We start from the raw sequence: 14,252 nt of genomic DNA on the forward strand, positions 1-14,252 counted from the left end.
CCCGGCGCTCCCGCCGCCCCCCGCCTCCGCCTCCGCCTCCGCCGCCGGGGCGCTCGGCCGGCCCGGCCCCCCCGCCTCGGGGGCCCCGTCCCCGCTCCCGGCCCCCGTGTGTGCCCCGGCGGGAGACGGGCCCGGCTCCCCTCCCACCCCCGGTGCGGGCGCGGGCGCGGGCGCGGCGCGGGGGCAGGGGCTGACGGGGACCGGCCCCGGGGCTGTTGGGAGAAGTTTCGGGGACTCGCTCCGCACCCCGGCGGTGTCACCACTTTCTCAGCCCCTCTCGCTACTGAAGCACATTTAAAACTTTTAAAGTATATTTATAAAATGAAGAATCTGTCTCAACCATCCCCACCTGTTTATTTCTCCAGTTCCAAATGCATAAATATGATTGTTTTTATGCACATCAATTCAAATATGAATATATACACTCTCTGGTATTTTTATATATATGTACACACTAATATGAATATATAGTATTCCGCACTTCTGTTTTACAGAAATTGTTGCATACCATAGCACTGTCCTGTACCTTGCATTTTCAAAATACATGTCATAACTTTTATTTAACTCATTAATAAAAAACCAGTAAAATGTTACAGCTGGTTCAAAGTAAAGTATACAAGTCACCAGGGAAAACACTATGAGGTTCCTCACAAAATTACAAATAGAATTACCATGTGGTCCAGTAATTTTACTACTAGGTATTTACCCAAAGAAAATGAAAACACTACTTTGAAAAGATATATACACCCCTATATTTATTGCAGCATTATTTATAGTAGCCAATATATGGAGGCAATCCAAGTGTCTATTGATAGGTGAATAGTATACATACACAATGGAATATTGCTCAGCTGTAAAAGAGAATGAAATCTTGCCATTTGCAACAATATGGATGGACCTAGAGGATATAATGCTAAGTGAAATAAGAGAGACAAATATCATGTTTCCACTCATATATGGAATTTAAGAAAATTAAAAAAAGATAAAAAAAATCAGGATTCTTAAATAACTGGTGAGAGAACTGGTGTCTGCCAGAAGGGAGGTGGGTGGGGCAATGGTGAAATAAAAGGGATTAAAGAATATGCTTATCTTGATGAATACTGAGTAATGTATAAAATTGTTGAATCATAATATCATATACCTGAAGCTAATATAAGCTAATGTATGTTAGTTATACTTCAATTTAAAAAAGTACTGCATGTCTATAGGGGGATAAGGGCTGATGACATGAGTTTGCAGAACAGATACAAAGTGGCTCAATAATCAATTGCTTTCCATTAGACAAAACTAATTTGTATTTTTATGTTCAGAACTTATTTACAGTATTATTAGTTTTCTACAAATTACAGAGTAATAAAGAACTTAAAGACCATGAGAAGGAGGGATAATCTCAGAATGGTGCGCTAGACAAAATATTGCTCATTTCAAGGTCCCTCCCCTTTTTTTCTGATAGGCTCATCTCCCTTCTGTTTTGATCATAATCATAACAATCTGAAAAGAATATTATTCTTATTCCAAAAGAAGGCTGATGTTTCTAACATTGGGTCAGGAAGAAACAGGAAATCTGAACAGATAAATTACTAGTAATGAAACTAAATTTGTAATCAAACAACACCCAACAAACTAAAGCCCTGGACAAATGGAATCACAGATGAATTCTACTAAACATTTAAAGAAAAGTTAGTACCTATTCTCCTCCAACTATCCCTAGAAACAGAAGGGGAATGCAAAACTTCCAAATATATTCTATAAGGCCAGCATTACCCATTCCAAAACCAGACTAAAGTCACTATAAAAAAAATTAGAGGGATGCCTGGGTGGCTTAGCAATTGGGCTCCTGCCTTTAGCCCGGGGTGTGATCCTGGAGTCCCAGGATCTAGTCCCGTGTCGGGCTCCCTGTGTGAAGCCTGCTTCTCTCTCTGCCTGTATCTCTGCCTCTCTCTCTGTGTCTCTCATGAATAAATAGAAAAAATTTAAAAAAGAATTAGAACTACAGGCCAACATTCCCAATGATATAAAAACCCTCAACAAAATATTAGGAAACTATGCTCTACAATACATTAAAAGGATCATTTACCATGATCAGTAGGACTTATTAGAGGGATGCAAGGATGGTCAATATTTCAAATCATTCAACATGGTATATACTACATGAGCAAAAGGAGGATAAATATTCTATGATGGTTGTTTTTTGTTGCTGGGAAGATGGCAGAGTAGGAGGATCCTGAGCTCACTTTGTCCCACAGCCACACCAAGATAACAGCCACATCAGGGCAACTAATTCTGAAAAGGACCTAAAGACTGGCAGAACAGACTTTGTACAGTAGAGAGGCCACATTGAAAAGGGTAGGTGAGGTGGAGGCACAGTTGAGAACCAAACCCCCAGTAAGACTAATCACAACAGGAGGGAACCCCAAGCATGAAGAAGCAAGAGGCTCAGACGCCACAGCAGGCACAAGGGAGCTGCACTAAGAAAAGACCCCATAACATTTGGCTTTGAAAACTAGTGGGACTTAATAGGTCTTTATGGCCAGTAGAGTTCAACTCTGGGCACTTTATTTATTTATTCAAGTATAATTAACATAATTGCTCTATTAGTTTCAGGTGTACAATATAATGATTCAAAAATTCTATACACTACTCAGTGCTCATCAAGGTGAGTGTACTATTAATTTTCTTTTTCTATTTCACCAATTCCCCACTCCACTTCCCCTCTGGCAATCACCAGTTCTCTGTATTTAGGAGTCTAGTTTTCTGTCCTTTTGTTTGTTTGTTCTGTTTCTTAAATTGCATATATGTATGAAATCATATGGTATTTGTCTTTCTCTGATTGACATTGCACTTAAAAATATACCCTGTAGGGCCTTCATGGATGTTCAAATGGCAAGATTTCATTCTTTTTCATGGCTGAATAACATTCCATTATCCATAAATATACATACACATATATGCCACCTCTTCTTTATCCATTTACCTATTAATGGACACTCGAGTTGCTTCCATATATTGGCTATTGTAAATAATGCTGCAATAAACATAGGGGTGTATATATCTTTTCAAATTAGTGTTTTCATTTTCTTTGGGCAAATAACCAGTAGTGGAATTACTGAATCGTATTGTAATTCTATTTTTAATTTTTGTGAGGAAACCCTATACTATTTTCCACAGTGCCTGCAGCAATTTGCATTTCCACCAACAATGTACAAGGGTTCCTTTTTCTCGAATTCCTCATCACAGTTGTTTCTTGTGTTCTTGATTATAGCCATTCTGACAAGTGTGAAGTCATTGTGATTTTGATTCATATGTCCCTGATGATTAGCGATGTTGAGAATCTTTTCATGTGTATGTCTTTTATTGAAAAAATGTCTATTCAAGTCTTCTGTCCAATTTTTAATCTGATTGTTTTTTGGTGTTCAGTTGTATATGTTCTTTATATATTTTGGATATTAACTCTTTATCAAATATATCATTTACAAATATCCTCTCCCATTCAATAGGTTGTCTTTTTATTTGGTTGATGGTTTTCTTCATTGTGCAAAAGCTTTTTATTTTGGTTCAGTCTCAATAGTTTAATTTTGATTTTGTTTCCCACACCTTAGGAGACATATGTATAGCCATGTTAAAGAAATTATGCTCTATGGTCTCTTCTATCAGTTTATGGTTTTAGGTTTCACATTTAGGTCTTTAATCCACTCTGAATTTGTATGGTGTAAGAAAGTGGCTCAGTTTCACTCTTGCATGTAGCAGTCCAGTTTTCCCAACACCATTTGTTAAAGAGATGCTTTTTCCCATTGTATATTCTTGCCTCCTTTGTTATAATTAGCCATAAAAGCATGGGTTTATTTTGGGCTCATTATTCTGTTCCACTGATGTATCTATTTTTCTGACAGTCCATTGATGTGTCTATTTTTGTGGTTACTACAACTTTCTAGTATATCTTGAAATTTGGGATTGTGATATTTCCAGCTTTGTTGTTCTTTGTCAAAATTTCTTTGGCTATTTGGGGTCTTCTGTGGTTCCATACACATTTTAGGATTATTCTATTTCTTTGAAAAATATTATTGGTTTTTTGATAGAGTTGCATTAAATCTGTGGACCATTTTGGGTAGCATGGACATTTTAACAATTTAAAATTTTAACAATGGGACTGTTTTTTTTTAACTTCTCTTTCTGCTACTTCATTATTAGTGTAGAGAAAGACAACAGGTCTATGTATATTAATTTGGTACCCTGTGACTTTACTAAATTATCAGTTCTGGATATTTTTTGGTGAGGATTTTCTCTTTTTTAAGATTTTATTTATTTTAGAGAGAGAGTGCATGCATGTGTGAACAGAGGGAGAGGCAGAAAGTGAGACAGAGGGAAAGGGAGAGAATTCTAAGCAGATTCACATTAAGTGATCAAGCACTAATGTTGTGCTTGATCCCCCAACCCTAAGATCATGACCTGAACCGAAACCAAGACTCAGACAATTAAGTGACAGAGCCGTTCAGGTACCCTGGTGAAGCATTTTCTATATATCATATTATGGCATATACCAATACTGACAGTTTTACATCTTCCTTACCAATTTGACTGCCCTTTATTTCTTTTTCTTGTATGATTGCTGTGGCCAAGACTTCTCATACTATGTTGAGTAAAAGTAGTGAGAGTAGACATCCTTGTCTAGTTCCTGATCTTAGAGCAAAAGTTCTGTTTTTCACCATTGAGGATGATGTTAGCTGTCAGTTTTTTTAAAAAAATATATATGGCCTTTATTATGTTGAGGTATGTTCCCTCTAACCTTCTTTTTGAGAATTTTTATTGTGATTGGATGTTGTACTTTGTCAAATGCTTTTTTCTGCATCTATTGAAATGCTCATATGGTTTTTATCCTTTCTCTTGATGTATCATGTTGTTGATTTGAAAATACTGAAACATCCTTGCATCTCTGGCATAAACTCCACCGGATCATGGTGAATTTTTTAATATATCGTTGCATTCAGTTTGCTAATATTTTTTGAGGATTTTTACATTTATGTTCATCAGAGATATTGACCTGGAGTTTTCTTTTTTGGTAGTGTCCATTTTAAAAAATATTTTATTTATGAGAGGGAGAGAAAGTGTGAGCATGAGAGCAGAGGGAGGGGCAGACAAAGAGGCAGGCTCTTCACTGAGTATGGAGTCTGATGCAGGGCTTGATCTCAGGACCCTGGGATCATGACCTGGGCCAAAATCAAGATTCAGACACTCAACCAATGGAACCACCCAGGCACCCTTGTCTGGGAAACTCTTTCTCCCTCCTTCTCAATGACAGCCTTGTTGGGTGGAGTGTTCTTGATTGCAGTTTTTTTCCTTTCAGGTCTTTAACATTGGCTTTAGCAACTGTTTTCTAGTATGTCTCCTCCAGTATGGGAAACAAAAGGAACAATAAGCCATTGGGACTACAAAATAAATTTGCACAGTGAAGGAAACCACCACCAAGTTGAAAAGGCAACCTCCTGAATGGGAGAAGATACTTTAAATGATATATCTGATGTGTAATTAATATCCAAAATATATGAAGAACTTATAAAACTCAACACCAAAATACAAATAATCTAATTTAAAGGTGAGCAGAGGACCTGAATAGACATTTTCCACAGAGGACATACAAATGGCTGACCCATGAAAAGATTCTAACATCACTAATCATGAAAGAAATGTAAATAAAAACCCCATAATAATATATCACTTGACACTGTCAGAATGGGTAAAATAAAAAAGACAAGAAATAATAAGTGTTGGCAAGGATGTGGAGAATGAGGAACACTTGCACACTTTTGGTTGGAATGTAAATTGGTGCAGCCATGGTGGAAAACAGTATTGAGGTTCCCTAAGAGATGAAAAATAGGGGGAAAAAAAGAGATAAAAAAATAGAAATGCCATATGATCCAGCAATTGCACTACTGGGTATTTACCCAGAGAAGACAAAAACAGTATTTTTTTAAATAATAAACTTATTCTTTATTGATGTTCAATTTGCCAACATACAGAATAACACCCAGTGCTCATCCTGTCAAGTGCCCACCTCAGTGCCCGCTACCCAGTCACCCCCACCCCCACCCTCCTCTCCTTCCACCACCCCTAGTTCGTTTCCCAGAGTTAGGAGTCTTCCATGTTCAAAAACAGTAATTTGAAAAGATATCTACACCTCTCTCTTTACTGCAATAGCCAAGACATGGAAGCTACTTAAGTGTCCATTGATAGATGAATAAAGAGATGATTAGATATAGATATAGATATATAACTCACCCATAAAAAGAATGATATTTTGCTATTTGTGACAACATGGATGGACCTCCAGGATATTATTTTAAGTGAAATAAGTCAGACAAAAATGGACAAATATCATATGGGTTTACTTTTATGTGGAATATAAAAAATAAAAAATGATCAAACAAAAAAGTAGAATCAAACCTGTAAATACAGAAAACAAACTGGTGGTTACCAGAGGGGAGGCAGATGGGAAGATGTACAAAATAGGTAAAGGAGAGTGGGAGATACAGGCTTTCAGTCATGGAATGAATAAGTCATGGGGGTAAAAGGTACAGCATAGGAAATGTAGTGAGTGGTACTGTAATAGTGTTGTATGGTGTTAGATGGTAGCTATACTTGTGGTGAGCACAACATAACATGTAGACTTGTTGAATCACAAGGTTATGTATCTGAAACTAATGTAACGTTTTGTGTCAAGTATACCTCAATAAAGAAAAAAGTTTATAAAAATATGGGGAGACAATACATAGAAGTCCAAGAATTATTACTATAAAAGAATGACAACAAAGAAAATGAAGAAGAAAGCCACTGTTGCTGGAGCTGATTTATGGAGGGACAGAGAGGTAAGGGATAAAATTGAGAAGTGGGTGGTGAGGGATGGCCATGGTGTAGTGAGACATGCCAGAGACATTTTAGTTCAAGTTAAGTCAACAGAGATTTACTGAGTTCCAATGTGTTATGATCTGGGGGATTCAAAGATGAATGTATAATGGTCTCTATCCTCATGCAGTTTGCAATATAGAGTACATCCCCTGATATAGGCTAAGTAAATACAATGTTAGAAATATCTCAGTATAATAGGTGGTCTTAGGTTGAGTTCTCTCAGAGGTAGACCCTGAGCCAACCCTTTGGGTGCTAGTGATTTATAAAGGAAGTGCTCCTAGGAGGAATTCATTCATAAGAGCCAAGGAAGGGTGGGATTCAGTGTACTCAGCTTGATCGGGGGGGGGGATTCTTTAGTGTAAATCATACTGCAGAGTTTGTCATACTTTGAAGCAATGGAGTTGAGTTTTTGTACAACTGTTGGTCATTGCCTATGGGCTGCCCAACAGGGATGGTATCACTCTTAGTAATTTTTGGTTCCATATAAGTGAGTTGGCTTCAGTGGTAATTCTCCAAAGATTATAGCAAAGGGGGTGGAGGCTAGGGGGATGGGAGCACAGAGCTGGCTGGTAGAAGGGATCTAAGGGGATCCTGATGGGGCATCAGTAGTCTCCACCCCCAAGGGCTAACAGCACTTCTTAGCCTAGAGGGTACAACTTGAAGGACAGGCTTATAAGAGAATAATAAGGGGATAAGAGGATAATAGGTAAAATTTAAAAAGAAAAGAAGAAGAAGAAGGTGGCTGGCCTTTAGCTTTGGCCTGATTATTTGCGTGGGTGAGAAAGAATGTTAACTTACCATGTAGCCCTACTCAAGTTGGTTCTCAAGCCTGGACTCACACTGTATTGAACAATTGCTAAGATTATAACTTTGCCTGGAAGTCTTCATGAAGAATCTCAAAGTAGACTTTTATCATCTATTTTATGTTAGCCCAAGACTAGCAAACCAAACCCATGAAACCCTCTACCAGTTTTCCCCTGCAGTATTTGTACATTGGGTTAGCTCCTCTATTCGCCACATCTGCAACTTACAGTTTATTTATTTATTTTTTTGCAACTTACAGTTTAAACAAACAATGTTTCTACAGAGTTTCTATAAAATTTAAAATGTTAACAGAAAAATCACAGTCTTAGGATATAATATCAGACTGAGAAACACACAAAATTCTAGAACATATTAAAAACATTGTTAAGCTTAGAATTTGGGAAACAATTCCCATTCTCATTATCCATGTTAGAAAATATATTAAAACTCCATTGGACTAAGTGCCTATTTGCCTATCTGGAACAGTTTAATACTCACAGAGGTTTGTATAGATACTGTTGGTCTCATTGTTAACAAAGAGGAAATTGAAGCAGAGTATACACTCAGATACAATACTATCATGCCACCAAGTTGGTTTTATGGCTGGGTTTATAGTTCTCAGTGGGAGAAAATGCTCCAATGGCTGACTGTGTTGCTTCTCTCAGAGAATAAAGTGGTCTACCCTTTTTGTAAGATGACACTGAACATGGAAAGGGAACAAAGCAAAAATACTGCTATCCCCTACCTTCTGACACCTGTTGGACAAGCCTGGCTCTGCCCTGGTGGGGTCTGACAGCAGCTGGAATTCTGATTGAGGTCACCCATTAGGACCCATGGCAACCCTGTCCCTCCTAATTCACAGACAGCCCATGAAACAGTCATAATGGACTCTGGAGAGGACTTTGCAGTCTGCAAAGCCTTTTCACAGACAGTTGCTCATTTATACACACAAGCAGCCTTCTGCCAGAACATACTGTGTTTCGAGGGTCTGCCTGCACAATGCTTGTTTGGAGACCTAGACCAATATTTCCCACAGAAACAATGCTACTGGATTGACACTTGTTTTCACAAGCCAGAAACCTGTGCAATGTGTTTGTGGTAATTCATTAAAATTCCTCACCACCACCTCTAAGTGTGTGGTGTTGAGAAGGCGGGCAGTGAGGTGGGCACTTGACAGGATGAGCACTGGGTGTTATTCTGTATGTTGGCAAATTGAACACCAATAAAAAATAAATTTATCATTAAAAAAAGAGAAGGGATATAGAAATAATTTGAGAAAAAGCACTTTATACTTGAACTAACTGTACTTTTTTGACTATGCAGTTTTTATATATATTTTAAAGGATTCTTTTATTTCTGACTAATTGGATGAAATGTTAAAAAAAATCTAGATCTTATTTTGTGCAACTCTCCAGAAAAATAAAAATACTAGGCTGTCTGAATGGATACCAATGCCCTGGCACCATACCACCCATGAGAGACCTGGCACCTCCTCATGGTCCACAATCTGACTTTGGGGAGTCAGAGCATCACTCACTCCCTGCTGCGCCTCTGGCAGTGAGAGAGGTCTTATCTCATCCCCACTAGGTGGCCCTGCTCTGCAACTCCCCTGTGAGCTTTGCAGAAAGTGAGGTGGGCGATGTAGAATTAGAGACCTGAGGATGGCTCCCTCCTTCTTCCACTGCTCCCCTTCCCCATCCTTTATTAAGTCCCAGAGATGGGTGATTTGACTAATTTTCCTGTCTCTTTGGATGATGGTGGATCCCATTACCTCTCCTGACATTCTTGAAGCAGGCAATCAGTCAGCTCTTTTAAGGTTTAAAAGGATTTTTACTCCTGGTAATAACCAATAGCTGAACCCCCCCCCCCCCGCCAAGAGTCCAGGTTTCTCCCAACCCTTTCTTTTCTTTTCTTTTCTTTTTTTTTTTGCATGTGTGGTACACTTTTTTTTAAAATAATAAATTTATTTTTTATTGGTGTTCAATTTGCCAACATACAGAATAACACCCAGTGCTCATCCCATCAAATGCCCACCTCAGTGCCTGCCACCCAGTCACCCCCACCCCCCGCCCTCCTCCCCTTCCACCACCCCTAGTTCATTTCCCAGAGTTAGGAGTCTTCCATGTTCTGTCTCCCTTTCTGATATTTCCCACTTATTTTTCCTCCTTTCCCCTTTATTCCCTTTCACTATTATTTATATTCCCCAAATGAATGAGACCATATAATGTTTGTCCTTCTCCGATTGACTTATTTCACTCAGCATAATACCCTCCAGTTCCATCCACGTCGAAGCAAATGGTGACTCCCAACACTTTCTGTGTTCGTGTAGATTCAGATAGGGAAGACCTGGGTGCTGTTCCCTAGGAAGCTTTCCTTGATCCCCAGCTGAGCAGGGCCCCAGTCTGTGTGTGCCTGAATACTGTGGTCGGATCTTTATCTATGTGTACGCATTCCTCTCCTTCTTAAGGGTAGAGAAACGCTTGCATGTGGGGCCCAGAGCAGGCACGTGGTAGTTATTCGTGAAAAAAGAATTTGTGGCAACAAAATTCACTTGCTGTTTGGGTATTTAAGGCATCTTTGGGCATTTAAGACATATTAAGACATCTTGAGTTGCTGGGGGTGAAAGGGCCATGGGTGGAGGAGGGGAGAGGGAGAGGCCAGGTGATGAGAGAAAAAAAAGGGTCTCTGAAGGGAACATGTAAGAAAATGATACAGGGGTGCCTCTGCCGAGATGAACCCTGAACTAGAGGCAGGCATGTGGAAAGGGTGGTATCCAGGGCTCATGAGCCCTTTCTCTCCTCTCCACTGGAGGTCCAATTGTGAAAAGTCCATCCTGGGCTGAGGCCAAAGCAGCAATGAGAACAAGAGAAAAGGGAAGAGGATGGAGCCCCACAAATTGGTGATGGGAAAGGAAAAGAGAGGATACCTAAGGGCTGCTGGACTCTTCCGGGGAGGGGTGTTCATATGTGAGGATGCATAAAAGGACAGCCATGGGTTGAGACTGTCGGTATAGAGGCCGAGGAGCAACCTTCTTACGCCTGAAAAATCAGAACATTGTCCTTTGCCAAATTCTCCAATTATATATAAAGCACTTACCATGAATTGAATAAATAATGAATTTTTTAATCTTGAGTGTTTTTCTTGGAGGGAGAGTCATATTGTAGATATTTTTCACATCTGCAAAATATCCAACATACCTATTCTGCAAAACAACAGAAGCTTCAATTTAAGTGGAGATGAAAAGCCTACACTCAGCATTCCTTACATTTTTTTTTATATAGAACTTAAGGAGAATCACTAATTAAAGACACATTTACTGAGTGCCAATATATAACTAGGCATGTTTATATTTGCTGCCTCATGACTGAAAATATCCCTTAGAAGAAAAATACTGAACACAGTGCTGCAAGGAGGGAACACAAATGGAACCAGGTGTTGCTTATAGGCTACTTATGATTGAGTGGGCACCTAATCGGAACCAGTGAAAGAGCTACAACATTACATCAAGATGCAGTTAATGCAACTGTGGAAAAGGTCCATCTGGGGGTGGAGGCTTGGCTGTAACTGAGTTGAAAGAAGATTTATGGTTTGGCACAATCTTGACTAAGTAGCCTCTTAGTCATGAAAGAATTTAAGAAGACCTCCATATGCCACTAGTAGATACATATGCCCTAATCTCCATGGCCAGTTTGAGTGTATTCACTTTTAATGTTCCCAATTCTATTTTTTGTGAGGAAGCCTTGGATCCTCTTAGCCTAGTCCTTCTCCTGTGGCAAGCTGCTCACAAGGGCTCTCCTTGACTCTTTCTGCTTTTTTTTAAAGATTAAAAAAATTTTTTTAAGATAATCTCTACACCCACATGGGGCTGGAACTTGGCAAACCTGAGATCAAGAGTCACATGTTCTACCAATGGAGCCAACCAGGCACCCCCTCCTTGACTCTCAAGAAGTGGATGAATTCTGGGGACACCTGGGTGATGCAGTTGGTTAAGCATCTGACTCTTGGTTTTGGCTCGGGTCATATCTCTGTGTTGTGAGATCAAGTCCCTGTGTTGGCACTCAGCACGGGGAGTCTACTTAAGACCCTCTCCCCTTAAAAAATAAAACAAGATGAAATCCAAGAGGGAGACAAACCATAAGAGACTCTAAATCATAGGAAACAAACAGGGTCGTTGTAGGGGTGAGGGGCCGGGGGATGGGGTCACTGAGTGATGGATATCAAGGAGGGCATGTAATATAATGAGCACTGGGTGTTATATAAGACTGATGAATCACTGGACTCTACCTCTGAAACCAATAATATATGTTAATTAATTGAATTTAAATAAAAATTTAAAAATAAATAAAAATCAAAAAATAAAGATGAAAGACAACGTCTCAGAGAAATAAAGCAATTTGCCCAAGGCCAGAAAGCTAATAAGTCTTTGGATGTGTTTCACTTGTTTAAGAAAATAAACTGTATTAAAAAAAAAAAAAGAGACTCTCCTTTTCCCTCTGTACCTCCCCCTTCCCTCCACACCTGGCACACTCTCGCTCTCAGATAAATAAATGAAACCTTAAAAAAAAAAAAAAAGAAATGGAAGAGTTCTAGTACTGAATCAACTGGACTGCAAAGTTCACAGATGTTTTCCCACCCAATGGGATGTGTTAATAAAATTAACTGCCATATTTTCCGTTGGAAAGGGCCAGTCAAAAGAAAAGCTCATGAAAGTTCTTAACTTGGGGAATGGATGAAATGGAGTCCACAGAATGGGCCACAAAGCACAGTCAAAATATGACGGTATCAGATTTACCACCATTTCCCATGGAGGGAACTCTGTCTGGGGGCTTTGCCAACCCAGTGCTCACACTGCTGCCAGGTCCTTATACTGTTACCCCAGTGAATCAGAAGAGAGTCCATCATGGCCTGTGGTGTGCCAGTTATAGACTGAAGTTAGATAAACTACATGGTGTCGAAGTGGGGAAGGGCAGATGTACAGGGAGAGAGTCCTTGAAGGAGTTATATCTAACATGTCCTTGGCCCCTGCCACCAGATTCTCTACCTTCCACAAAAGGCTCGTAACACACCAGAGCTCTCAAGCTGCTTCTCCTACAGCCTAAAACAACAAGGGTTTGGAGCAGGAGTTAATATGATGAACATGTGTTTAGTAAGCATTACCTACAAACAAACGGGATACTGTGAGACCTCTGGGAGGCAAATGGTGCAAAGATGGATAAGACATGGACCTTGCCTGCAAAAGGGATAAAGTCACCACTCCAAATGGCTAGAGAATAATGCAAAGTAAATTAGTGCCCCCGAAAAACACAAAGGGGTATAAGAACTGAAAAAGTAAGAAACTCCTTACGCTCAAAGGGAAAGTGGCTCCAGGAAAGGGACCCCACAAGCAAGGGCACGTGGTTACAACATGTGGACAGGGTGGGAAAACACAAACAGTCCAAATGTGGAGTGTGGGACAATGTGAGGCACATAGTGCAAGAAATGAGTGGAAAAATCACATTCTCAAAGATACTGAGTGCCAGGTGAAACGTTTAGATTTGTTGCCACTGGCAGAAACCAGTATGGATCTTGAGCATGGAAATGGCATGATGTCCATTACTATAGCTAGGCTTTAGTAAGTTCATCTATTATTTTTAGTTTATGGTTTATGGTTTTTTTCTTCCTGTTTTGTTTGAGGGTGGCAGAAAAGTATCAGTGGATAAGGCTGCATTCTCTTGCCTCAAACTCAATGTCTAGAGTCAGCAGTTATAATATTGCTGCTAATGAAGGCCAAGGGTATCTATCCAGCTCCCAGCGCCTAACTCAAACTTTCATTCACAGCCATATCCACGTAGGTCTACTTAAGTGTTCCTAACTAGCTCTCACTTCAGCTTGAGGAGCAATATAGAAAAGGCACAGGATGGGAAATAATGGGCTATAGAGTCTGACACAGCTGGATTTGAGTTCTTGGTTCAAAAAGTTGGTTTTCCCTGAACCTCAATTTCTCAATCTATAAAATGGGAACCATAATGGTGCCTCCTTAGAGTTTTTGAGAATATATATTTTTTGTATATATTTTTATTGGAGTTCGATTTGCCAACACATAGCGTAACACCCAGTGCTTATCCCGTCAAATGCCCCGCTCTGTGACAGTCACCCCAACCCCCCACCCAAGTTTTTGAGAATATTAAATGAGATAATGAATATAATACTCGTAGCATGGTTTTTGCAACAAAGTCTAGAATGTTGTAAACTCTCAAGGATAAATATCCTGGTTACTGCAATAAATAAATCATAAGGAAGATCTAAAAGAGATTGAAGAGATCTAGCAACCAAATAAAATGTGTGGCCCTTGTTTAGATCCTGATTGAAACCAAGTAAATTTTAGAAACATTTAAGGTAATTATGGAAATTGGATATTATTAAGGTATTATTAAGGCATAATATTTTTTAAAGATTTCTTTATTTGTTTTAGAGAGAGGGGTGGGGGGGGTAGAGAGAAAATCTCAAGCAGACACCTTGTGCAGTGTAGAGTTCATCATGGGGCTCGATCTCACCACCCTAAGATCACG

The 14,252-nt window shown here is 39.5% G+C and overlaps 1 protein-coding gene across 1 annotated transcript in view; it reads right to left on the reverse strand.

Moving 5' to 3' along the window:
• The window catches only part of LOC129504575 (phosphatidylinositol 3,4,5-trisphosphate 3-phosphatase TPTE2-like), a 111,017-nt gene that overhangs the window by 17,156 nt on the left and 79,609 nt on the right, over window positions 1–14,252 (reverse strand). Inside the window, exon 13 of the mRNA XM_055317340.1 lies at window positions 10,801–10,906. Coding sequence (XP_055173315.1) covers window positions 10,801–10,906 — 106 coding nt within the window. The remainder of the gene's footprint in view (window positions 1–10,800; window positions 10,907–14,252) is intronic.

This window comes from Nyctereutes procyonoides, unplaced genomic scaffold (assembly GCF_905146905.1).
Source record: "Nyctereutes procyonoides isolate TBG_1078 unplaced genomic scaffold, NYPRO_anot_genome, whole genome shotgun sequence".
Classification (NCBI taxonomy): domain Eukaryota; kingdom Metazoa; phylum Chordata; class Mammalia; order Carnivora; family Canidae; genus Nyctereutes; species Nyctereutes procyonoides.